Genomic DNA, 23,974 nt, shown 5'->3' on the forward strand with positions numbered 1-23,974 from the left:
TATAGGAGGAGTTAAACTCTAAAATGGTGTTTGAGATTGGCGTTTTGTACTAAAATCGTCCCTGAGATTCCAATTGTACCAATTACGTCTCTGGGATTGAAAAAATGCACCATGTTAGTCCCTGACATATTTTTCATTAACGACATGATGACATGGCATGATGACGTGGATTGTAAGTGACACGTGTCACTTCATGATTTGGCCACGTGTAATGATATGATGATGTGGTGACCAGTGACACGTGGCATGCTGACGTGGATGGTTGTGCCACGTGTCACAATGTTATTTGGCCACGTGTTCAATTGTGTCAGGTGTCGCAACAATATTCGTCCATGTGTCATCCATTATGTCATCGTTGTATATGCACCAAATTAGTCCCTCACTTTGCATTAAGCGACTCATTTTAATCCCTGAAATTGAATGTCGCGCACCAAACTAGTCCCTTCACCAGTTTTTTCTCATTTTTTCTATAAATTCAAAATTCTCAATATTTTTGAATGCATTAATTTCAATTATATTTTTTCTATTGCGAATACCCTAATCGCCGACTTGGAGTTGACGTGAAGACTTTTCAAACACCTTCACTGCCATCTTCGATCTCTTTCAGTACTTTTATAAAAAAAAATTTCTTGCGGATACCTCTAATAACCGCCGTCTTAGAGTTGACGTGAAGACATTTCAAGCTTCCCTCATTACCATCTCCGACCTCTTTCGTCTAGACTGCAGAGGTCAAAGGTGGTAGTGAAGGTGCTTGAAGTTCCTTCAATCTAGTTCATTTATACATAACGAAAACGTGTATTTCATAAGAAAAAAATGTTTATTTTAATTATTAATTTCTTGTTAAAAACATATTTTTTATGAAAAAAAATGTGTCTAATCAATCATATAATTATTTTTTTATAATAACATACTTATATATTACAAAATTTACCAATGTTAAATTATTAAAAAAATTATATAATTAAAACAAATCTTAAAAATTTTTATAAAAGCACTTGTATTTAAACGATATATGAAAGAATAGAATTGAAATTAGTGTATCCAAGATATTAAAATTTTAAATTTAAAAAAAATAAAAAAAATTTGTGAAAGGACTAGTTTGGTGCACGACATTCAATTTCATGAACTAAAACGAGTCACTTAATGAAAAGTGAGGGACTAATTTGTGTATATATAACATAGGCATAATGGATGACACGTGGATGAATACTGTTACGACACGTGGACACGTGGTCAAATAACATTGTGACACGTGGCACAACCATCCACGTCAGCATGCTACGTGTCACTGGTCACCACATCATCATATCATTACACATGGCCAAATTATGAAGTGACACGTGTCACATACAGTCCACGTCATCTTGCCATGTCATCACGTCGTTAATGAAAAATAAGTCAGGGATTAATATGGTGCATTTTTTTCAATTTCAGGAATATAATTAATGCAATTGGAATCTCAGAGACGATTTTAGTGCAAAATACCAATCTCAGAAACCATTTTGGAGTTTAACTCTATATAGGAGCGATCTTTGATGGCCAAAATTATAGTGGCTAAAAATATTAAAATTGGACTAACTTATAAACGAATGACATGTGAAGAGTAGCATATAAGTTGTTAGTGGGTTTGATCACGTTATATGCTAGGGATTACATAAAGTAAGAAATGAGTTGACAAAAATTATGTGTATATTATGAGGGTCTTTTATGTGAAAATAAATTCTATTAATATTTTTTGAGTGAGTAACATTAAAAAATTAAAAATTCATTACAATATTAGGTCAATAAAAGTTCCTTGATTATTAATCTATTATCTATTTTTTATTATATATTTAGAATTTTATAATTAAAATGTGTCACATGTTACTCTCTCATTGTAATTGAAATTTAATCTTTTTCTTAAAATTAGAGTGTTATCTCCTCGTCTCTTTTTCTTTCTTTATCTCTTTTGTTTCTTCACTCACTCTATTTCTTTTATATATTATTATCAATGACTAATTACAAATTTGATAATCAAAATGTATAATATCACATTCTCTAATTAAAATTAAAATTAAAATTAAAATATTAAAATTAAAACATAACTATATTATATTACTAATTTAACAATCAAAATATATCACATGACATTTTTTCATTAAAATTGAGATAAAATATTTTTTTTCAAAAATTAATAAACTTTCTTCTTCTATCCTCTTATCTATCTCTCTCCCCTTCTCTATTTCTCTCTATCCTTCCACTCTATATATAACTTATAATTTATATTACTAATTTGACAAACCAAAATATATCATAAGATATTCTTTTATTACAATTAAAATAAAATATTTTTTTCAAAAATTAACAAACTCTCTCTCCATTTTTTATCTTTCTCTCTTTTCTCTCTCATTCTCTATTTCTCTCTAAATTGATATTCTATAAAAAATTAAATTAATAAAATAATATAATTTAAATAAACTCATAAAACTATAAAAAATAATCCTATAATATTATTTATATATGTTGTTGTTGTTATTATTATTATTATTATTTGTATATTTTTTTATATTTTTTTTAGTTTTAAATTTTTATTGTTTATCTTTTCAATATATATTTTCGGATATCTTCCTTTAAATATTTATTATATATAATTTGAAGAGAATACTAATATTGTGATTAATAATTAATTATTTAGAATAAATATTTAATTATTTAAAATATTAATTTGAATTAATTTTATAACTATCAATATAAATATTAATTAATTTTATATCTCTTACTTTAAAAATTAATTTTTTAAAATAATTAAATCTTTGGAGAGGAGAGGACGCTCTAATTTTAGAAGAAAAAATTGAATTTCAATTACAATAAAAGAGTAACATATAACCTATTTTAATTATAAAATTAGTAATATATAATAGATATAATAGATAATAAATAATAAATAATAAATTAATAATTAAAAAGTTTTTATTGATCTAACATTTAATGGATTTTAAGTTTTTAGTGTTATCCACTCAATGAAATTTTTTTTTTCTTCACACAAATACCCACTACTTTATCCTGCAATAATTTCTAACAAGTAACATGATCANTAACTGCTTCTCTGGATAAGGAGTATCAAAACTGACTTCTGCATCTCTAATTGAACATATATTTTATTCTTATAGGTATAGTGCTGATTTGGCACTCTTTGTTTATTACCATTATAACTTATATTTCATTTCATGCTTAAAATAAAAGTTGTCGTATTAGAAAAATAAAATACAATTAAACCTCCATACATCTCTATAGCTAATTAACATTCCATAATTTAAAAAGTTAGTAACCTTCATTGCCACTCAAATTAAAGAAACCCAGAATCTTATTCCATTCACACACCACAAATTAACATTATAATAATTATATGGTTATGCCAACTTCTATATATATATGTAACAACCTTTAAACCTGGTCATGTACGTACCTCAGCTCAAAGAAATAAACAGAAATCATTAGACCCTCTAACTCGCACTTAATTACAATGGATGCTCACCAAGAAACACTGATATTCAACAATGATTATGAGGTGCATGATTTCACTGAGGACCCCAACTTTGATCAGCTCATCAATTTAATTAGAGGGGATAATAATAATGAAGATGATGCTGCTGTGTTCTTTAACTATGGTTCAGACATTATCACCAATGATTGCTTCCTTGATGATAATCAGAATCAGAATCATTTACTTCTTCCATATGATCAGATTCATCAGAGCCATAACAACAATAGTAGCAATGAAGTGATGATGAATAATGTGTGTGGTGATGATCCTAGCCCTACTAACCTTATTAGCTCCTTCTCTTGCTTTGATGAAGGGGTGGTTAATAGAGAAAATGAAGGAGAGTATTCTTCTGCAACCACAACTGCAACTGATGAGGCTAATCTTAGTGGTAAACCAAGGCTGAAAGCTGATAGGTCCAAGACTCTCATCTCTGAGAGGAGGAGGAGAAGCAGAATGAAGGAGAAGCTTTATGCACTCCGCTCTTTGGTCCCTAACATAACAAAGGTGTGTCATCAAGTCTCAATCTTTTCTTAAGTTATGTTTGGTTATTGTTTTATATGCTTGTTCCTCAACTCAAATGTGTTACAAACATGTGTCAGATGGATAAGGCATCGATCATTGGAGATGCATTATCGTACGTGCATGAGCTTCAAGCACAAGCTAAGAAGCTAAAGGCAGAGGTTGCAGGACTTGAAGCATCTCTGTTTGTGTCAGAAAATTACAAAGCATCCTTTGATGACAATTACATAAAAACTGTTCAAGTCACACACAATAGCCACCCGATCAACAAGAAGATAGTGCAGGTTTATATGATTTGATTTTCCATAAGTTTCTAGTTAGATTTTGCATGTGACTAACATATTATTATGTGTGCTTTGTAGATAGAGATGGTTCAAGTGGAAGAAAGAGGGTATTATGTGAAGATAGTGTGCAACAAAGGAGGAGGAGTTGCTGCATCACTCTACAGGGCTCTCGAGTCTCTTGTGGGTTTCAGTGTTCGGAATTCAAACTTTGAAACTGTTTGTGACACTATACTACTTACATTTACATTGAATGTGGGTTAATACTCTACTTCACTCTAATGAGTCAACAATTTGCTTAAGAATAATTAATTTAATCACTACTATGTGTTGTTGGAAAACAGGTTAAAGGCTTTGAACCAGAAGTTAACCTGCCAAACTTGAAGCTATGGGTGACAGGCGCTCTTCTCAACCAAGGCTTTGAATTCATGGCAAATTTTCATTATTGACATTTCACTATACACGCTTGTTCAAACCATGTTTTTTGACTTCTATGATTCCAAATCGAAACAACTTTTCAAATGTAAGCCTTTATAGTCATCACTCATTAGTGTAACTGCAAGTGTTTGTTTGGATTGGTTTTTTATAAAATATTTTTTTTCTGTAAAAAAAAATATTTTATAAAAAAAAATACTTTTTCAAAAACCAATCTAAATTGACCCTGATATGATGGCTCTTATTACCACTCTACCGTTAGTTGCTTCATAACTTCGTTCTATGTAGTTTTGCAATTTCTACATTAAAAAACAGCATAGGAGAATTAAGTTTTTGGACAGGCTTCAGTTGTTTAAGTAATTATAATGTACCATTTCATTTTCTTTTTTGGCTGTTACAACTAATTATTTCAGAAAAGGTATTATAGAAGGCAGCAGAAGCTATTTAAATTTCAACCCATAGAGTTAGAAATAATTCACGTACAAGAAGACACGTAAAACGATATTGTTTGCTTGTTTTCCTCTTTAAGGTTCGTCTTTTTTTTTTTGAGAATGCAGAGCATAAACCAACGGTATTTCAACGTTATCTAAATTGCAATACATTAAGTCACCAAAAAAAAAATTGCAATACATTATGTGTAAACTGTAAAGCTTTCACGAAGGGCACCACATGCTCCAGTCAAACTATATTTGTGGCATCCTGATTTTCACAACCTTAAACTAAACCTAAACCAATAAGGAGACACATGAATATAATTATGGCAGTAAATGGCCAACTTCAACGCCTTAATCACCATGAAAATCAACAAACAGCAATGCGCTCTGTCTTTTATTGTTGATCTCCATTCTCCAGCTTCATTAATGAAATGTCACAAGGATCGAGGTCTCTGATCATTAGTTGCAATGCTTCATGTTGAAGACTTGAAGTACAAGATCTTTGTTGATGATGCCATCAACCGTTGCATCAAGTACAAATTTGAGGGTATCTCCTGCAATCAAACTTCAGCTCTATAATCAGTTTGTAGCAGATGAAGTTCATTACAAGGAATGTTTAGTGGCATTCACAAGAACGTAAACACGTAGCACGGTTAAAATTGGCATTAATGAGGTCTCTGATAGGCTGAAGCCTCCTATTTACTATTGAAATTTGGGACAATAGTTAGTAAGGAGGTTCAAGAATCAAGAGAATGAAGAGTAAATTACTATTATAACAAATAAATTGAGAAATTAAATATATATAAAAGATAAGATTGCATAAAACAAGTACCATTCGATGGACTGTTCTGATTCCCTGCTTATTGATGCTTATACAGACACCCCCAATGATTGAGTACTCATTTTCCGGAGACACCAATATTTGCGCTGTTCATTGCATTAATCCACGTGAGATTATATAAGAATGGATGAACAAGCTAGAAAGCCACCCACAGGGATATAAGCATTCTGTAGGTCCAATTCGCAGCACCTAGATGAGAGAGCCTGAATAATGATGTACATACTATGTGTGCAGCTAACAAGTTTCATCCACCTGGACCACACTCATCATCCACAAAGTCTCTTGTCCTGCAAGGACATTTCCATCATAACTTGGTATGCATATCATGTAGCAAGTATATTGTAAAGTATACATGAAATATTAATTCAAGGCACACCAGAATATAAACAATATCCTGGCAAAGTCACATACAATAATTTCATTTGAAACAGCAATTAATTTTATCAATGCAAAAACTGCATTAATGGCTTAACATTTGATGCCAAACTCGGTATACTTTGCCCATAAATTTTTCTGTCAGATAAAATGGGAGTTGAACTTCACCTGAGTTTTGGAGAAGCTATGGACATCGTTCCCTTTTCACTCTAGCAATGCCACCCAAAGATTTTAACAAGCTTTTACTGTGTTTGATAGCCCTCATCATTGATCCCCTTGGACAAGATCTGCAGTACTGTACCCTTGGTAATCCAGGCAGTCATTTCTGGTTGTATTTCAAAGGGGTTAAGAGGATGCTTGTTTCCATTATCAAGCTGCACACCATACACAAATGGTAATTTAAGGGTAAGGAAACTCTCTGGTGGTAAGATCACTTGACATCCAAGGCTGAACTGCAATTTCCGTTCACGATCTGGAACTGACATAGGTAGGCATGATGTCTACAAGGAGAATAATATCGAATTTAGCAGAATGTACAACGATCACAACATAATAATAGAAGTCCAATAAAAAATGCTGGGCAAAGAGGTAATGACAATGCACAACTGGATTTAATCAAACACCATCACCTTATTAATCTAACTCCACCAATGCAGCCTTTCAGGGATGGTATACTAAAAAGAAACAAGTAACTCTAAAGGTTTTCTGGTCCTCGGCTGACTGAATAATGTTTTGGTGGAAGTGTTCCTACCAATTGCAAAAATGAGACCATGGAAAATACTACATATATCAAGGCCACTGGAATCTATAACTACACAACAGAAGGTTGTTATCGCCAGTCACTAAACTCATTTCTTGACATATTTCACTCTTATCTACCAAAAGCCTACCATCTAAAATATGCAAAATATTATATAGTTACATTAACGATTTCAAGACATGCATACTGAAACGATAAAGACATACCTCGAATTGTATGTTAGGGCATGTTGCTAGGATCACAGGAAATGGAGGTGTAACCTACAGCAATAACATAGATCAGGATCCTGATTTGTAAAATAAGAATTACACCCAAAAAGAGGCTCAGCATGGAGAGAAATTTATCGGAACCAGCATTGATGTTTAAGTATTAATATGCATTAAATTAAAAGGGGGGAAACAAAAACCAATGTTGCTAAGTGAAACTCAAAAATGCTTAAATGAGCAGCAAACCATACCATGAATATTCTCTTAAGCTGTGAGATACCACTGGCAAACTTAACCTTTGGTGTATCTTTCTTATTCCTAGAATTCCTGCAGTGCGGACAGATCATGTAGATAGGCAAGTTGCGGTTCAACATCGAGAATGCAAGATCATCACCATCCATATTAATAGCTTGAAGATCCCTCCCAAATTCTTTTGCATGATTCGGGGCCTTTGCCAACTCAGCCACAGATGCCAAATTGTGTTCATTTGGTGGAATGGAAGTATATATCAGTCCATCTGAAGTCAAATCACCGTTAGCAATCATTTCACTTGATTTGGCCACATCTCTTTCCTTATTTATGAAAGCACCATGAATTTCATTTGAGCGTCGATGCACTTTGCCCCAGGAAGCATTCTTGCTGACTTTAGCATGATAAGCCTGATTTCTGCCAGTAGGGTCCATAGAAGAAGATCTGCGAGACTCTTCGGAGAAAGAATATAAAGATCCAAGTTCGGTTAGATGGTCTGCATTTAACAGGAAACGATGGCCACGGGGGCACTCATGCTCAAAGCCAACATACACCATCACATTCTTTGCATAAGAATGTGATTGGCTCCTCTCACCACCGTTCATGTGTACAGGCACCACGTTGCTACCTATCTTTAAGAATGGATCACTACCTCTGTTGCTATTATTGCCATTACTATCAACAGGTCCCTGAGTAAATGATATATCTTGAGATTTTTGAGATAACTGATGATCAGTAGCTGTATTAACTCGTTCTGCGATCTGATTACTGGGATTACTTTGCTTTGTACCCTTCTCTGAACCTGATATAGGCAATTTCTTTTGCTGGAGAGGAGGGAATCCTGAATCAGCAGCCACTGATCCAGCAACAACCTCAGAAAAAGGTTTTCTCATTTTGGGCATAGGAATTCCTCTACCAAAACTTATCTTTTTATCATCAGGCTTTATAATTTCTAACGATGTTTTATGATCTTCTGCTCCATTCAGGACAGCTGGATAGGGTTGTCTGATTCCAGTTTTCTTTGCATCTGCAATATGTTCAACCTTGGGTGGCGGAATTAGAGAATCTTGCTTTCCTGTGCTCTCTGTCAACCCATTTGGTCTTTTCTGTTTCTCTAGGTATACTGTCCACTTCAAAAGAAACTTTTGAGTGGCACAAAACCCACTCTGAATTAAGCCTTTAGAAGGTTCATAGTATCTTGCACCCCCAATACGAAGCAAACTCCAAGAAGAAGATTGAATAGGTCCCACAGATTTTACTTCTGGTAGTTTGACTGCAGGAAGTAGCTCATCACAGTCAGAAAAGCAAATAGCATCAGCTGATTCAAAATCAAAGGGATCAGGACGTAACTGTCGAGAACGTCCACAAGCACATGCATGAAGGAAAAAATAGCCACTGGAATGTGGCTTGTGTGAATCTCCTGAATCTAAATTACCAATCTCAACATCATGTCTTTGGTGCATGCATGGTTTGCCTGTTAAACTAACAGCATCACACAATTGCCTTCCGGATTTCCAAATGGAAGTGCACTCCTCTTCCAAATTTTTTGCAAAGTGTTGCACTGCAGGTCCTTTGACCATTGCGTGAAACGCATGTAAAGCCTTCTCTAAATGGGCTTCATGCTGTGAAGTAGGATAACAAGGAGGTAAGTCCTTTAAATAAATCTCCTTTGCAGTTGGAATGGCTTTTTGGCACCATGAAGTCGAAAATTTAGTGTTCAGCCCTCTACCACTTTGCAACCAAGATACTGCAACATCAAAAGTATTTGTGCCCTTCAAAGATCCTTCTGCCGCTGGTAAGGCAGTGTTCCTTGGACGGGGTTTTCTTTTAATCATTTCCAATTCATCCAAGCAACCCCCTTTTGCACAGAGAACTCTGCTCAAAATATGATTACTAGAAGTTAACCAAACTTCAAAATTTGGAAGATCCGGAGTAGTGTATGTTCTCCCTGATGCAGCTGAGGCAGCAGCTGCAGCAGCAGCGACTGCAACCATACCAACACCTGCAGCTGAGCCACTGTTGGTATTGACTGGTCCCCCTCTCCCTCTCAAAATATCAGCTTGCCTGTAAATGAACTCTTTAAGAGATATTAAATCTTCTTTGCTTGAACTTTGCCCGTGGGTTTCCAACAGGAGGGAATCGGATGTTGCTTTCCCATTTAACACATCTTCAACAAGTCCACTGGCAAAGTCAAGAGATTCACCTTTTTTATTAGAAAACTGATCTAACAATATAACTGCTCTCGATGCATCAAGTGAGAACAAAGGTGCAGAGACTGGGGTAGCCCCTCTCACACCAGAATGATTTATTTCAGAACCTGACAAGGTACGGCATTTCTTAATCAGAAAACGAATTTGTGCTTCAAGTGAAGACTGTAGTTTCTTCCTAAATCCACCTTCAGATCGACTTGCGGGGCGTGCCAGCACAACTACTGAACCAGAACCTTTTGCAGGCAAGTTTGTTTTGGCCACTGTATTCAAACTTGAAGACTGACTAAGAGAAGAGGCATCAGAAGTGTCCTCCCCATTTGTGCTTGAATTGGATAAACTAGAGAAATCATCCACAAATACAAACAGTATGACAGGTATGCACTGTCCTGGAAACAAAGAAGGATAAGAACCTAATCCTGACATGAGAGATATGGCCGAAGCATTGCGACTCAAGTTACCACCACCTCTACCTGGAGAAGAAGAACTGTTTCCCGACGTGGAAGGTTGCAAAGGGGATGACATCGAATGTGAGCGGGACGGTAATGGTGGCGTAGTAGCCTGCGATAGTGTAGCTTGGGATCTTACGAACGGAACCATAGCATGCTTGGCTGCTTGTAGTACACGAAAATTCCTCAAAATCTTAGTATTAAAATGTGACCCCTCCTGAATATATACGATAACATGGCAAACCTGCATTTCTAGATTGTTAATTAAAACAACTCTGCACAACTTCAAATATTATCATCTAAATCTCATCCGTACCAATTTCTTAAGCTCACAACTCCAATCGATAACAGTATAACTATAATTGAAAAACCCTACTCTAATTCTTCAAGTTTGGAACGCTCAACACCATGGCAAATTCACTTCTTTAAAGTTTTGAAACAACAATAGGATTAGATTAGGAAAACAAAACTCATTAACATTAGTGTTGTGGCATTTGCAAATAAGATACTTGGAGAGAATCAAAATGTCTTACAGAGAACATGAAAAGCGTTCCCTGGAGGTCGCCGAACTCGTGCTCCTCCGCAACAGAATCAAATCCCGGTGCGGGGTCTTCGAATCCATGAATCACGGGACAGCGCGTGGAGCAGAACTGCAGGAACAGAATCCCGTTATCGCGGTCGCGGAAATAACTGATTCTCCTGCTTTTAAACCACTCCCCTGGAGGTTGGTGGTCGGAGGAGGAAGGCGGAGGCAGCGGCGGCGGTGAAGGGGAATGAGGAGGGCGGATGAGAACACGAACTGGAGAGGGAGAAGGGTTCCGTTTTCGCGCTTCCATAGCGTGGTTCTTCAAGATTGGGAGCTTCGGCAATGCTCTTCTTCCTTTAACATCTTCATCTTCATCCCCCTAATTATTTTGTTTTGATTTATAATTGTTTTGGGGAGCTTGATTGATATGTTCCAGTTCGCTAATCACTGTTCACTACTTTTCTTTCTACCCCTTTTGTAACGTGGACTTCTTATTAGTTCGTGTACGGTCTCAACGATTCAACTCAAAACTTCAGGTTTTATTACTAAAATTGTACTCCACTTTAAATTTATTGAAAATTTATAACGTGTATGTTTAAATTTTTGTTGTTCATCAAAATTAAAGTAAACAAAAACTTTTTTCAGAACATCTTAAACTTTTGTTTTTCGTTTTGTAAGATGCAAGCTAAAGTGCTAAATATTAAAAATGCGTTAAAACTTCGAAAGTAATTTGAAATTGATTTTAAAATTAAATAATATATTATTAATATAAAAAAATGTATACTTATCTTATATTATCATATAAATAAAAATTACAAATCTTTTAACTCAATATTTAAAAAATGGTTTAAACGAATCTTATTAAAAATATTAAAATCAATCTATTTAAAATAGTTGTTCAAAAATTATATTATAGTATAGACTAAAAATAAAATAACTTTTAATAGAAAGAGAGAAAATGTTTTCAAAATATTTAATTTGATTTTGAAGGAAAAAGTGAAAGGAAATGAAGAGCACGTGGAATGTGTGGCATGTGGATTGAAGAAGATAAAGAAACTTCTCCGCCATTGACTCACTCTTCTCCTCCAATCACACAATGCAAGAGGCTGCATTGGCCGCCATGGCCGCCCACACTGTTCTCTCAGCTGCTTCCTCCCCACTCCAGCTTCCTCTCTTTCCTACCAACTCCATCACCGCCATCGCCGCCAACACCAAGAAAGCCGTCACCGTCCTCAGGGGCACTTCCCCCGTCGAAGGCATCGTCACCCTCACTCAACAACTCAATGGTATTCCTTCCTTTCTTCTACGCAATCATAATTGATAACAATAAATTCGATGAATCCTGCAACTTCCTTTCTTGTAGGTTCAACAACTGTTAACGTTCGTGTTACTGGCCTTACTCCTGGGCCTCATGGTTTTCACCTAGTGAGTCTTCTCTCTTAGTCTTTAGGGTTTTTGCTTGCAAGTCCTTTAATTGAAGTCATTTTCATTTGTTGCAGCATGAGTATGGTGATACCACCAAAGGTTGTGTATCAACTGGTATTGCCGTTGTTTTCCCCTTCTATTTTTTGCTATGTGGTTCTTATTTGATGAATTTTTAAGTGTTTGCTTCTTCAATGGCATATTTAGGACCACATTTTAATCCTAATAAGATGAAACATGGTGCTCCGGGAGATCAAATTCGCCATGCGGGTGACCTGGGAAACATAGTTGCTAATGCAGATGGTAATCCATCTTTCTCTTATCTTTCGTCTTTGCTTGCTTTGGACTGATTTTTGAATCAATCTGTACATCATGTTTGAAATGCAGGAGTTGCAGAAGCAACAATTGTCGACAATCAGGTGCCTTCTTTCGTTCAGTTTCATTTCCGTCTGTTAATTTGAATTCCCAATCATTTTTGTGTTTCTTTTCTCTGTGTAGATACCACTGATTGGCCCCAATTCAGTAGTTGGAAGAGCCTTGGTGGTTCATGAGCTTGAGGATGACCTTGGAAAAGGTTAGCATTTCCTTGTTATACATTTTTATATACATCTCTGCCTTACAACTCTTGCTGCTGCACAAGAAATTTCTTAAAAGCTTCTTCACTGTTGTCTGATCCAAGTAAACCTTAGATGAAAATGGAATTGGCTTATTCTTTTCGTGCTAATGTTTTTGTTGTTGCCATGTAACTGTGGACTTACATCATGACTTCCTTGCTTACTCATAACTAGAGCATTATTTACTTTAGTCTAATTTGCATTTTACTTTACTTATGCTTTTGCAGGTGGGAAGGAACTCAGCTTGAGCACTGGAAATGCTGGTGGAAGATTGGCATGTGGTATGAAGAATTTTATGAACCTTTTCAAATACATCAATCAATCCATTCCATCTGATTATATAGTTTGATGCACTTTTAGCTTTGTTGTCGAAAGATGAAGGATTCTCAATATCTGTGATTAATTGCGTTTCTTTGATAAAATCCCCATTGGTCCATATACATAATCAACTAATCATGTTAAACTAAGTTTCACTTGTAACATAAGATTTTTGTATATATGATTCAGGTTTTGCTGACCAGTGTCTCCATTGTTCTAAGAGTACTAGTTAAAGATACTAAAAAGAGTATATTTTCAGAAGTTTTTTCTTTTTTTGCCTTTTTCCAATGCATTGAAAACTTATCTATTTCACATCTCCAACATGAAGCTTCCTTTTTTTTTAATCCTTAATCAGTGCTCTTTTAATTTCACAATGTTCACAGTACTTATACTTCAATATATCTGTATCATAAACCTGATGTTTGTGTCTTTTGCTTCCTTGTTTTCAGGGGTTGTTGGTCTGACTCCAGAGTGAATGCAACTCTATGTTAGCCTATCAGTTATTAGCGTTGTTGAATTATCCATGTAAACTATGAAACATGAATGCATGATGTCCTTCCAAAACAAGAATCCAAGAGACTCCGCATACTATATTATGTAGCTCTTTTTATTAGCCTGCTTGAAATGGATTCTTAGATAGTCCGTTACTCCCGTATTTATTATAATAGGATTAATAATATTACTCCATCTTTTTTACTTTTTAAAAATGGTAGCATTTATGTTTGGTAAATCAAATTAAAAATAGTTTTCAATAAATACAAGCAAAAACAATTGTATTTAATAAAATAACTTTTAAAATTTAAAAATTAGTTAACATATGAGGTTATATTAGACTTTTAAATTTTAAAAAATTTTATTTTAGATGTTTTCAAAAGTATTCTAATCTTTTAAAAACTACAAATACAAATACATGAACATAATTTTTTTTATTTACCAAATACTAAATGAGAAACTTGAATTTTTAAAAAGTATAAGCACTTTTCTAAAAAATTTTACCAAACCAAGTTTAATTGTATTGAGGTATAAGCTGGATAGAATTTGGTATCAAGATATATTGATGAATTATGTTATACCAAATATTATTGAAGTAGGATATGAAAGGCCCAACAATGGTAATAAGGAGTGGGTAGAGTAACAAGCAGGCCTCAACCAAACTAATACTGAGCCTAAGCCCTTAAGAAAGCTTCTATGTTAGTATCTTATGTGGATTTCTCTTTCAAAAAAAAAGTATCTTATGTGGATTTGAAAGGTTCAGCTAACTCCTCCTGACAAAAAAAAGTTCTTTTTTTTTGAATTTCATTATTCATATGTATAAGTATACAACTATAAATACAATTGTCCAGTAAGTTCAGTATGACAGCACCAATGAATTATAACTCGACATAATTTTTCTATACTCACAACAAAAATTCAGCATGACAGCAATGCACTATAAAATGATTCATATGAATTTATGTATGAAATGAGTGGAGTAAGGATGAATTTTGGCACTATCTGACCTCATCTTGTCCTATCTTATTTTACTCAATATTAATCACACTCTTATCTGCGGTATTGACAACCTGCTCTCGTGCGAGGCGGAACGGATACCCTCGAGTTTGGATAGTGTTGCTGATGTATGTAGATACTATATAAGAAACTCAACTTAGCTAACCCCCTTATCCGTTATGAATAATAAATCAAAGCTACTTTCTCAATATGCAACCTGTCTCTAGTTAGAGGTTGGGCTTAGAATGGAAGCAACAACCAATAATTAGGTATTCAACAGAGTGACTACACTCTACCATACTATCCAATTAAAAAAAGGTATAACCATGTCATCACGAACCATAATTTAAATATTAATTTGTTAAAAGCAACGATAAATATACTTGCATTGCACACTCTTGCACTCACAATAATACACATTGAGGTAATTAGATCCTCCAAGTAGGAAAGAAACAAACAAGTTCATGTGATAAGGGCCACCCAAAGATGCTAATACACGTGTATGATTCTTAACTAGCTACAGCAATAAAATAAAGTGCACACGTTGCAAATTAATATTAAGCATTTGCATGACGGCATATCTAAGTAGATGGTTAGCATTTGCAGTTAGAGGATGTGGTGGAATTTTGATGCCAAATTCAAACTAGTTTTTATTTTTCGTCACGAGGTTGGCGTGAGAATTGAAATTAAAGGGGTTACTACATTGAAGAAATGTATAGTAGGGAGCATATGTAGTGAAACATGAAATATATATGCATATAGATATAGTTTTGCGGAAGCAGTAAACTTAAGAAAAGGTAGATGAGGCAGCAAGTCATTTTAGTTGAGATACAAGATTGTTTTTTGCTGAGCCGTGACCATACCAACTTTAATTTGTCTCCACTCTCTCCAAACTTGTCGATCCACTCAACTAAGTTAACCATTTAAGTGGCACTCCAACGTATACATCACTAAAGCTAGCTACCATCATCTTATATTATTGTTGTTACTATACGAGTGAGTTTTACTATTATGTATGTATTATAAATTTAATTTTAATATACTGTCGGTGTATTTAGTTGTAATATCACATTAATAAAAGTAATTATATTTTACATTAATTTAAAATCTTTTATATTATTAGTATATTAAAATTAAACTCGTTTATTATATGTATATAAATCATTATATAAATGTAAAAAGGTACTCGTGTCAGTTGTGTGTGTTGTGTTTGAATAAACATTTTTTTTTATCATGATGAGATTTTAAATATATTATTTTTACATTGTAATACACATAAACAAAGGGAAAGGAAATGCAAAGTGCGAAAGCCATGGAAAATCAAGAAACCAAATTAAATATATAAAATAGAAGGATTTTATAATTGATATTATCAACTATATTATAAATACACAAAAATTAGTCAATAGTGCTGCGTTTATTTCTAAGAATATAATAAGATAAAATACCAAAAATAAGACATAAAGAATAAAAATACAAAATTTTACATTTTTATATTTTATTTGGTGATAAATTATAATAAATTATAAAAATTTAATTTATTCTCATTTTTTTTCATTCAAAAAATGAGGCAAAAAATATAATAATAATAAATATAATTATAAAAAATTAACAAAAAATAATTTGTGTCTCTTGTTAGTGTTTCTGTGTCCTTTCTGTCAGAATTGACACAAAATATATTAAATCAGTATCTTTAGACATATTATTTCTATCTATATCTCTTCTGCAAACACGATTTTGTATAATATATATATATTTATATATAAATACATAATGATTAATTTAATAGTTGATTTTTTTATGTGGATGTAGATAATATTTTTTATAATTATAAAGTTAACATCGTTACTTTCATTTAGAAAATCTTTTACTTGTAAATTCACAGGCAACTAGAAGAGGTTATGAAATTTCACAAACCATTTTATTATCAATATATAGAGATTACATGTGTACCTTTTTTTGGTTCTTTTTATTTTCTTCTAGCTTTATAATATTGTTTTAGGCATATTATGAGATAATATTCCATGGACATACGTAGGTAAATTTTAGAAGGTTAAGTTTAACAGTATTTGTAAAATTTTTTTAGAGTATTTGAGAATGTTTTAAATGGTTCTGGAACGTTCTACAATATCTTAGAAAGTCCCAGAATATCCTAGAAGGTTCTAGAAGACTCTAAAAAATTATAAAATATTCTAGAAGAGTGTGAATGTATATAGAAGTATGAAAAATAGTATGAAACAATCTAGAAGTATTTAGAAAATAGTGGTAGGATAGATATTTGTAAAGAAAGTTCTAGATGATTAATCTAGACCGTTGATTAGATTTAATCCTAACCATCCATTGAGGAGGTGGATGGCTATAAATAGGAGGTGAGAGTTAGTGTGAGTCATGTATGAATCATTTGTAACAAACACTTGAGCAATAAAGTGTTCTTCCACCAAAGCTTCCTTTCTCTGCTTTCTTGCTAAGTATTGAGGCTTAGACTGACTTGGTCTTAACTCAAGAGTTTGAGTAAGTCTGAGTGCTGGCACGGTAGCGTTGGAGTGTGTCCAAGACTGTGACAATTTGGCATCAGAGCAAGGTTCGAGAGGGAGCACAAGTCGCTTATGGGTATGGCTTCTAGTATCACCATGGAGCATGTTGAGTCTCAAATGGGAAGGAATGTTATTCCTTCTCAATGGGGAGGCAAAAAGGTCCGTTCTTCAAGTGAGCCTAGAGGTAAGGACTCTAACTTTTTAGAAGAGAAACTTTCTGTGTTGGAGAATGTTCTATCCTCTATGGATGAGCGTTTCCAAAGAATAGAACATGATAAGGAGACCCTCGAGGCTCATGTGTTAGGAGAACTAGATACTTTCAAAGAAAGCATGCTCCAAATCGAAGATAAGCTTGAGAATTTCTTAAAGCTATTTGAAGAAGTTCGAGTTTGGTTAGAGGAGGCAAAATCTCGACCAACCATTATAAGAGAGACGACAAAGATTGATCTTCCCAAGCTAAAGGAGTTCAAGGGTGTAAGGGATGCTCGCGAGGTGGTGAACTTCCTATGACAAATGGAGAGGTACTTCGAAGGCCAAGGGGTGGTCGAAGAAGCAATAAAAGTATGCACTGCAGCTCTCTACCTTTCTGATAATGCTACTTTGTGGTGGAGGAAAAAGTGCGTAGATATGGAAAAGGGGTACTTGCAACATAGCCACATGGAAAGATTTCAAAAGGAAGTTGAAAAGACAATTCTTCCCTGAGAATGTGGTTTATGAAGCAAGGAAGAAGTTGAGGGAGTTGAAGCACAAGAGTACGATTAGCGACTACGTAAAGGAGTTCACTACTCTCACGCTTCAAATCCCCAACTTAGTATCAGAGGATGCGTTGTTCTTCTTCATTGATGGACTCCAACATTGGGCAAAGCAAGAACTACAAAGATGGAATGTTAAGGATGTCAATGAGGCTATTATGGTGGCCGAATCACTCACTGAGTATCATAGGGGAGACTCTAAACCCAAGTTTTCCTCTAATCCTAGTTCTGCTAAATGTGGGGGAGACAAGGGGAAGAGTTTCTCAACCAAGAAGGAAGGAAAATACTCTTCAAAGAAAGAGTATGAAGAAAAGAAGAAGGCTTTCGTGCCCAAAGGAAGATGCTTCGTGTGCAAGGGACCACACCAAATGAAGAATTGTCCCAAGCTAGGGACTTTGGCATATATCGCCGAGGAATGAGAAGCTCAAACTCAAGTAACTGAGTGTGTTGGATCTATCCAACACATAAATGCTGTTAAGGGCAAAGAGGCAAGCATTGTAGAAAAGAAAGGCTTGATGTATGTCAAAGCCTTTATCAATGAAAAACCTGTCATGGCTATGATCGACACTGGTGCTACACACAACTTTATCACGCCTAATGAAGCAAAGAGGCTTGGGTTGAAGATCACCGAAAAGAATGACTGGTTCAAACCCGTGAATACCAAGGAGAACCCCTTAAGGGAGTAGCAAAAGGGGTTGAGATGACTCTTGGTTCTTGGAAGGGTCTTGTGGATTTTTCAGTAGCACCCATGGACGATTTTAAAATAGCCATCAGGCTCGATTTGCAAAGAAAGGAAAATACAATACCTATGTCATACTACGACGTAGTATGCGTCATGGAGAAAGGGTCTCTATGCATGGTCCCTACAGTCTCTAAAATTGGCAGACTACTGATACTTTCTGCTATGCAACTCAAGAAAGGGTTCAAGAAGGGAGAGATTACATATTTAGCTCTATTACAAGAGGAGTCAACATCCGAAAGAGAAGACGTTCCTCCTAAAATTAAAGAAGTCGTTGAAGAAAATAAGGATGTGATGCCTCCCGAGTTGCCAAAACAACTACCACCTAGAAGGAAGGTGGACCACAAGATTGAATTGGAGTCAGGAGCAAAGCCGTCCGCCTCAACACCTTATAGGATGGCACCGCCAGAACTCGAGGAGTTGAAGAAGCAACTCAAGGATTTGCTAGATGCTGGGTTCATCCATCCATCGAAGGCACCTTATGGCGCACCAGTCTTGTTCCAAAAGAAGCATGATGGTTCATTGAGACTATGCATCGACTATCGAGCACTTAACAAGGTGAAGGCTATCAAAGAGTAGGAGTCGCCAAATAAGGTATCTGAATTGAGGTCTTTCCTTGGGTTGGCTAATTACTATCGAAGGTTTATCAAAGGATACTCCACCAAGGCTGCACCATTAACTGATCTTCTCAAGAAGAATCACTCTTAGGAATGGTCAAAGGAGTGTCAAAAGGCCTTTGATGAATTGAAGGCTGCTATTACAGAAGGACCAGTACTAACACTATCCGACTACTCAAAGGTATTTGAAGTCTACACTGATGCTTCTGACTATGCTATTGGAGGGGTACTGATGAAAGAAGGATATCTGATTGCCTTTGAGAGTCACAAGTTGAATGATACAGAGAGGCGATACACCGTCCAAGAGAAGGAGATGACCACGGTAGTGCATTGTCTGAGAACTTGCCGTTACTACTTGCTTGGTTCACACTTCATCGTCAAGACAGACAATGTAGCTATAAGCTACATCCAAACTCAGAAGAAGTTAAGCCCTAAACAAGCTAGGTGGCAAGATTTCTTGGCTGAGTTTGATTTTGAATTTGAATACAAGTCAGACAAGGCTAATGTGGTAGCAGATGCGCTGAGTTGCAAGGCTGAGTTGGCGGCCATTTCTATGGTTGAAGGAGATATTGTGCATACCTTCAAGGAAGGGTTGCATCACGATCCATAAGCCAAGAAGTTGGTGGAGTTGGCTAGAGAAGGTAAGACCAAAAGATTTTGGTTAGAAAACGACCTTCTCTACATTAAAGGGAGGAGACTATACGTCCTTAAATGGGAAAATCTAAGAAGAAAATTAGTGAGAAAATGCCACGACACCAAGTGGGCTGGTCACTAAGGTCAATGAAGGACCTTGGCACTAATTGAATCTTCTTATTATTGGCCTCAAATGAGAGATAAAGTGGAGAGCTATGTGAAGACTTGTCTTGTGTGCCAACAAGATCAGATTGAAAACAAGGCACCAAGCGAGTTGTTGGAACCTCTGCCTCCATCAGAGCGACCGTGGGAAAGTGTCTCTCTATATTTCATCTCTGTCTTACCAAAGTCCGAGGGGTTTGAATCTATTTCGTGGTAGTGGATCGATTTTCGAAGTATGCTACCTTTATACCTGTCCCTACTGACTGTACTGCAGAGGAAGTGGCACGACTATTCTTCAAGAATGTGGTGAAGTACTGGGGATTGCCTAAGAGCATCATTAGTGATCGAGATCCACGCTTCACAGGACGACTATGGACAGAGTTGTTCAAACTCCTTGGGTCGGAGTTTCATTTCTCAACAAGCTTCCATCCTCAAACCGATGGGCAAACTGAGAGAGTGAATATCTTACTTGAGTGTTACTTGAGGCATTTTGTAAGCGCTAATCAGAAGGATTCGACAAAACTCCTAGACATTGCTCAGTTCTCATACAATCTGCAAAGGAGTGAGTCTATATGGAAGAGCCCATTCGAGATTGTGACTGGACAACAGCCGCTTACACCTCACTCTGTTTCTTCCTCTTACTCAGGGAAGAGCCCTGGAGCTTATCATATGATTAAGTCATGGGAAGAACAAGCAAATGTCACTCGTTCTTAATTACCTCAACAAAGCTGCCAAGAGGATGAAGAAATGGGCAGATAAGAAGAGGAGGCATGCAAGCTATCAAGTGGGAGATAATGTAATGATCAAACTTCTTCCACAACAATTCAAAACCTTTCGCAAAGTTCATAAGGGTTTAATTCGCAAATACGAAGGGCCATTTGAGATCATTGGACGTGTTGGGGAGGTTGCTTACAAAGTACAACTCCCTCCCTCTATGAAGATCCACCCGGTCTTCCATGTGAGTATGCTTAAACCATATCATGAAGACCAAGACGAACCAAGTAGAGGTGACTCAAGTCGTGCTCCGCCTGTGGTGATTAGATCATTTGATAAAGAAATCGAAAAGATCTTAGCTAATCGCATCGTGCGACGACAAGGAGTACCACCAAGTATCCAATACTTGATCAAGTGCAAAGGGTTCCTGATAACCAAAGCTAGTTGGGAAGCTCGTGAAGATCTGTGGTAATTCCAAGAACACCTGGAGTGTTATCATGAAGAGAACGCAACGAGGACGTCTGCGCATTAAGTGAGGGAGAATGTCACGATAAATTTTAGAAGGTTAAATTTAACAATGTTTGTAGAGTTTTCTAGAGTATATGAGAATGCTCTAGATGGTGCCGGAACGTTCTACAATGTCCTAGAAGGTCCCGGAATATCCTAGAAGGTTCTAGAAGACTCTAGAAGATCATAGAATATTCTAGAAGAGTGTGGATGTATATAGAAATATGAAACGTAGTATGGAACAATCTAGAAGTATTTAGAAAGTAGTGTAGGATAGATATTTGTAAAGAATGTTTTAGATGATTAATCTAGACCGTTGATTAGATTTATTCCTAACCATCCATTGAGGAGGTGGATGGCTATAAATAGGAGGTGAGAGTTAGTGTGAGTCATGTGTGAATCATTTGTAACAAACACTTGAGTAATAAAGTGTTATTCTACCAAAGCTTCTTTTCTCTGCTTTCTTACTAAGTATTGAGGGTTAAACTAACTTAATCTTAGTTCAAGAGGTTGAGTAAGTCCAAATATTAACATGGTAACGTTAGAATGTATTCAAGACAGTGATAGTATTTATATATATATAATTTTTTTTTAGAAAAAGGAAATACAAGTTGTATGTGTTATTAAAGCCACCATAATATAATGAATTGAATAAAAAAAAAGACAGAGAAGATATGGTCCTTGATAAACTTATGATGTGAATGGTTCATATGCTTAGTTGCAACAAACAACGAACCTTGTCTTTAGTGTCAGGAGAATTGAGGTGGAGTGAGTATTAGGTTTACCAGTTTTAATTTATTTGCGGCATTCCACATACATGACTTTGTACATAAGCAATGGTTACGCTTGAGAAAGTTTCAACTAGTGCTAGCTTATATAAAATTTTTATTATACTATAGTTTGCACACCTTAGTTAACTTATTAACTCCATACACTAGCTTAATTATTAGTATTATTCTTTAATTTCAAAGTTGACTTTCTTTTGTGTGTGTTTGAGAGAGAGAGAGTAGTTGACCTTCAATTCTCAAGTATTTCATCCTCAGAATGTTAAATTGATAATAAAGAGAGATATTAATTTTGGTAGCTTATATTTTCTTGTGTAACATATGTATATGTGCTTATATTTTCTTGGCCATTAGGTTATATTTGTTTATAGGTACGAGACATTTGAAATAAAAATACAAAGACATAAAATTATATTTGACGGATAAAATGGGAATAAATATTATGTTCAGAGATATTGAATTAGTATATTTTGTGTTTTTTTAATTAAAAAAAATATGAAAATACTAACAAGAAACACAATTTATTTTTTTATTATTTTTTATCATTATATTTTTCTTCAATTCCTAATTTTTTTATAGAAAAAAATGAAAATAAATTAAATTTTTATAATTTATTTTAATTTATTACCAAACAAATATAAAAACACTAATTTTTGTGTTTTTGTTCTCAATGGCAGTGTTTGTTTCTGAGAAGAGGATAATATAAGACACTGAAAATAAGACACAAAAGAACAGAGACACAAAATTTTGTATTTTGTATTCTGTTTGGTAATAAACTAGAACAAATTATGAAAATTTAATTATTTTTAATTTTTTTATTTAAAAAATTTGAGAAGAAAAATATAAAAATAAAAAAATATAATTATTAAAAATTTAAAAAAATAATAAAAAAATAAAAAATAAATTGTATTTTTTATTAGTATCTTTGTGTCCTTCCTATCAAGATAGACACAAAATATATTAATTTAATATCCTTGGATATAGTATCTTTATCTATATCTCATCTGTCAAATACAATTTTGTCTCTCTGTATTTTTGTTTCAGTATCTTATTTCTGAAAACAAAAGCAGCCAATGTTCTATATGTTTTGAGAACTAAATGCAGTCCTAAAAGAGGCAGGAAGGTGGCTTGACTATTATTTTCCCCATTGATAGGAATTTTTTCATGAATAATGTTATGAAACAACAATAACTAAAATGGAGGAAGAAAAAAAAATTAAAAGATATAAAATTGAAGCATATCATGCGTGAGGGAACAGAATGCTCTCTGAATTACCTCAATAATACCATTCTGCAACTAGCAACAAGCATCTTTCTCGTTATCCCACGAAAAAAAAAAAAAAGAGAGAACAATATATGCTAGCTAGTGAAGTGGGAATTTTGCTTAACAACAAAAGAAGAATTAAAATTAAATAAAATAAGGTGCCTTGTTTTGGTCCTGTCACTATCTATATCCTTCAATGGCATGCGTTTGCGATGTTAATTAATGCTGTATGGATAATATGAAATTTACAAATCTTTTTATAACGTACATTAATTAAAAATAATCGTATAAAATATATGGTCGAATATGAAATATTTGTTAAATATATATGTTAATTAATTTTTTGTGTATATATATTATTTTTTTATTTTTTTATAAATACATAATAACTCTTTATCTTAAAATATACTTAAAGAGTAAAAACAAACACACTTATTTTATTCGAGTTAAAATGTATCAGTTAATTATAGATTTTACTAATATACAAGTGTCTCGAAATAATAAAGTCTGAGGATATGACTTTTTATAAGTCTAAATTATGTTTTTAATTTTAAATTTTAAATTTTAAATTATCCCAAAGAAAAAGATATTTTTTATAATTAAAATATTAATTAATTAAAA

The 23,974-nt window shown here is 34.4% G+C and overlaps 3 protein-coding genes across 3 annotated transcripts; 2 read left to right on the plus strand and 1 right to left on the minus strand.

The window, feature by feature from the left end:
* The first annotated feature begins 3,418 nt into the window (after positions 1-3,418).
* LOC127744257 (transcription factor FER-LIKE IRON DEFICIENCY-INDUCED TRANSCRIPTION FACTOR-like) lies at positions 3,419-4,778 on the plus strand. The gene is made up of 4 exons (XM_052256537.1): positions 3,419-4,027; positions 4,123-4,326; positions 4,405-4,578; positions 4,668-4,778. The coding sequence occupies exons 1-4, from the start codon at positions 3,503-3,505 to the stop codon at positions 4,770-4,772; spliced, it is 1,008 nt and encodes a 335-aa protein (XP_052112497.1). The 5' UTR covers positions 3,419-3,502; the 3' UTR covers positions 4,773-4,778.
* Positions 4,779-5,319: 541 nt separating this feature from the next.
* Positions 5,320-11,115, minus strand: LOC127744201 (uncharacterized). Its single transcript, XM_052256482.1, has 7 exons — positions 10,813-11,115; positions 10,304-10,523; positions 7,626-10,219; positions 7,375-7,428; positions 6,577-6,908; positions 6,025-6,320; positions 5,320-5,757 (listed from the first exon to the last, which is right to left on the minus strand). The coding sequence occupies exons 1-5, from the start codon at positions 11,113-11,115 to the stop codon at positions 6,651-6,653; spliced, it is 3,429 nt and encodes a 1,142-aa protein (XP_052112442.1). The 3' UTR covers positions 5,320-5,757; positions 6,025-6,320; positions 6,577-6,650.
* Positions 11,116-11,792: 677 nt separating this feature from the next.
* On the plus strand, positions 11,793-13,784 carry LOC127744198 (superoxide dismutase [Cu-Zn], chloroplastic-like). The gene is given in 9 exon segments (XM_052256479.1): positions 11,793-12,091; positions 12,169-12,230; positions 12,305-12,344; positions 12,435-12,450; positions 12,453-12,530; positions 12,615-12,646; positions 12,726-12,801; positions 13,069-13,122; positions 13,609-13,784. Coding segments are annotated over 9 exon segments (648 nt in total). The 5' UTR covers positions 11,793-11,827; the 3' UTR covers positions 13,635-13,784.
* Positions 13,785-23,974: the final 10,190 nt, after the last annotated feature.

This window comes from Arachis duranensis, unplaced genomic scaffold (genome assembly GCF_000817695.3).
Source record: "Arachis duranensis cultivar V14167 unplaced genomic scaffold, aradu.V14167.gnm2.J7QH unplaced_Scaffold_232527, whole genome shotgun sequence".
NCBI classification, from domain to species: domain Eukaryota; kingdom Viridiplantae; phylum Streptophyta; class Magnoliopsida; order Fabales; family Fabaceae; genus Arachis; species Arachis duranensis.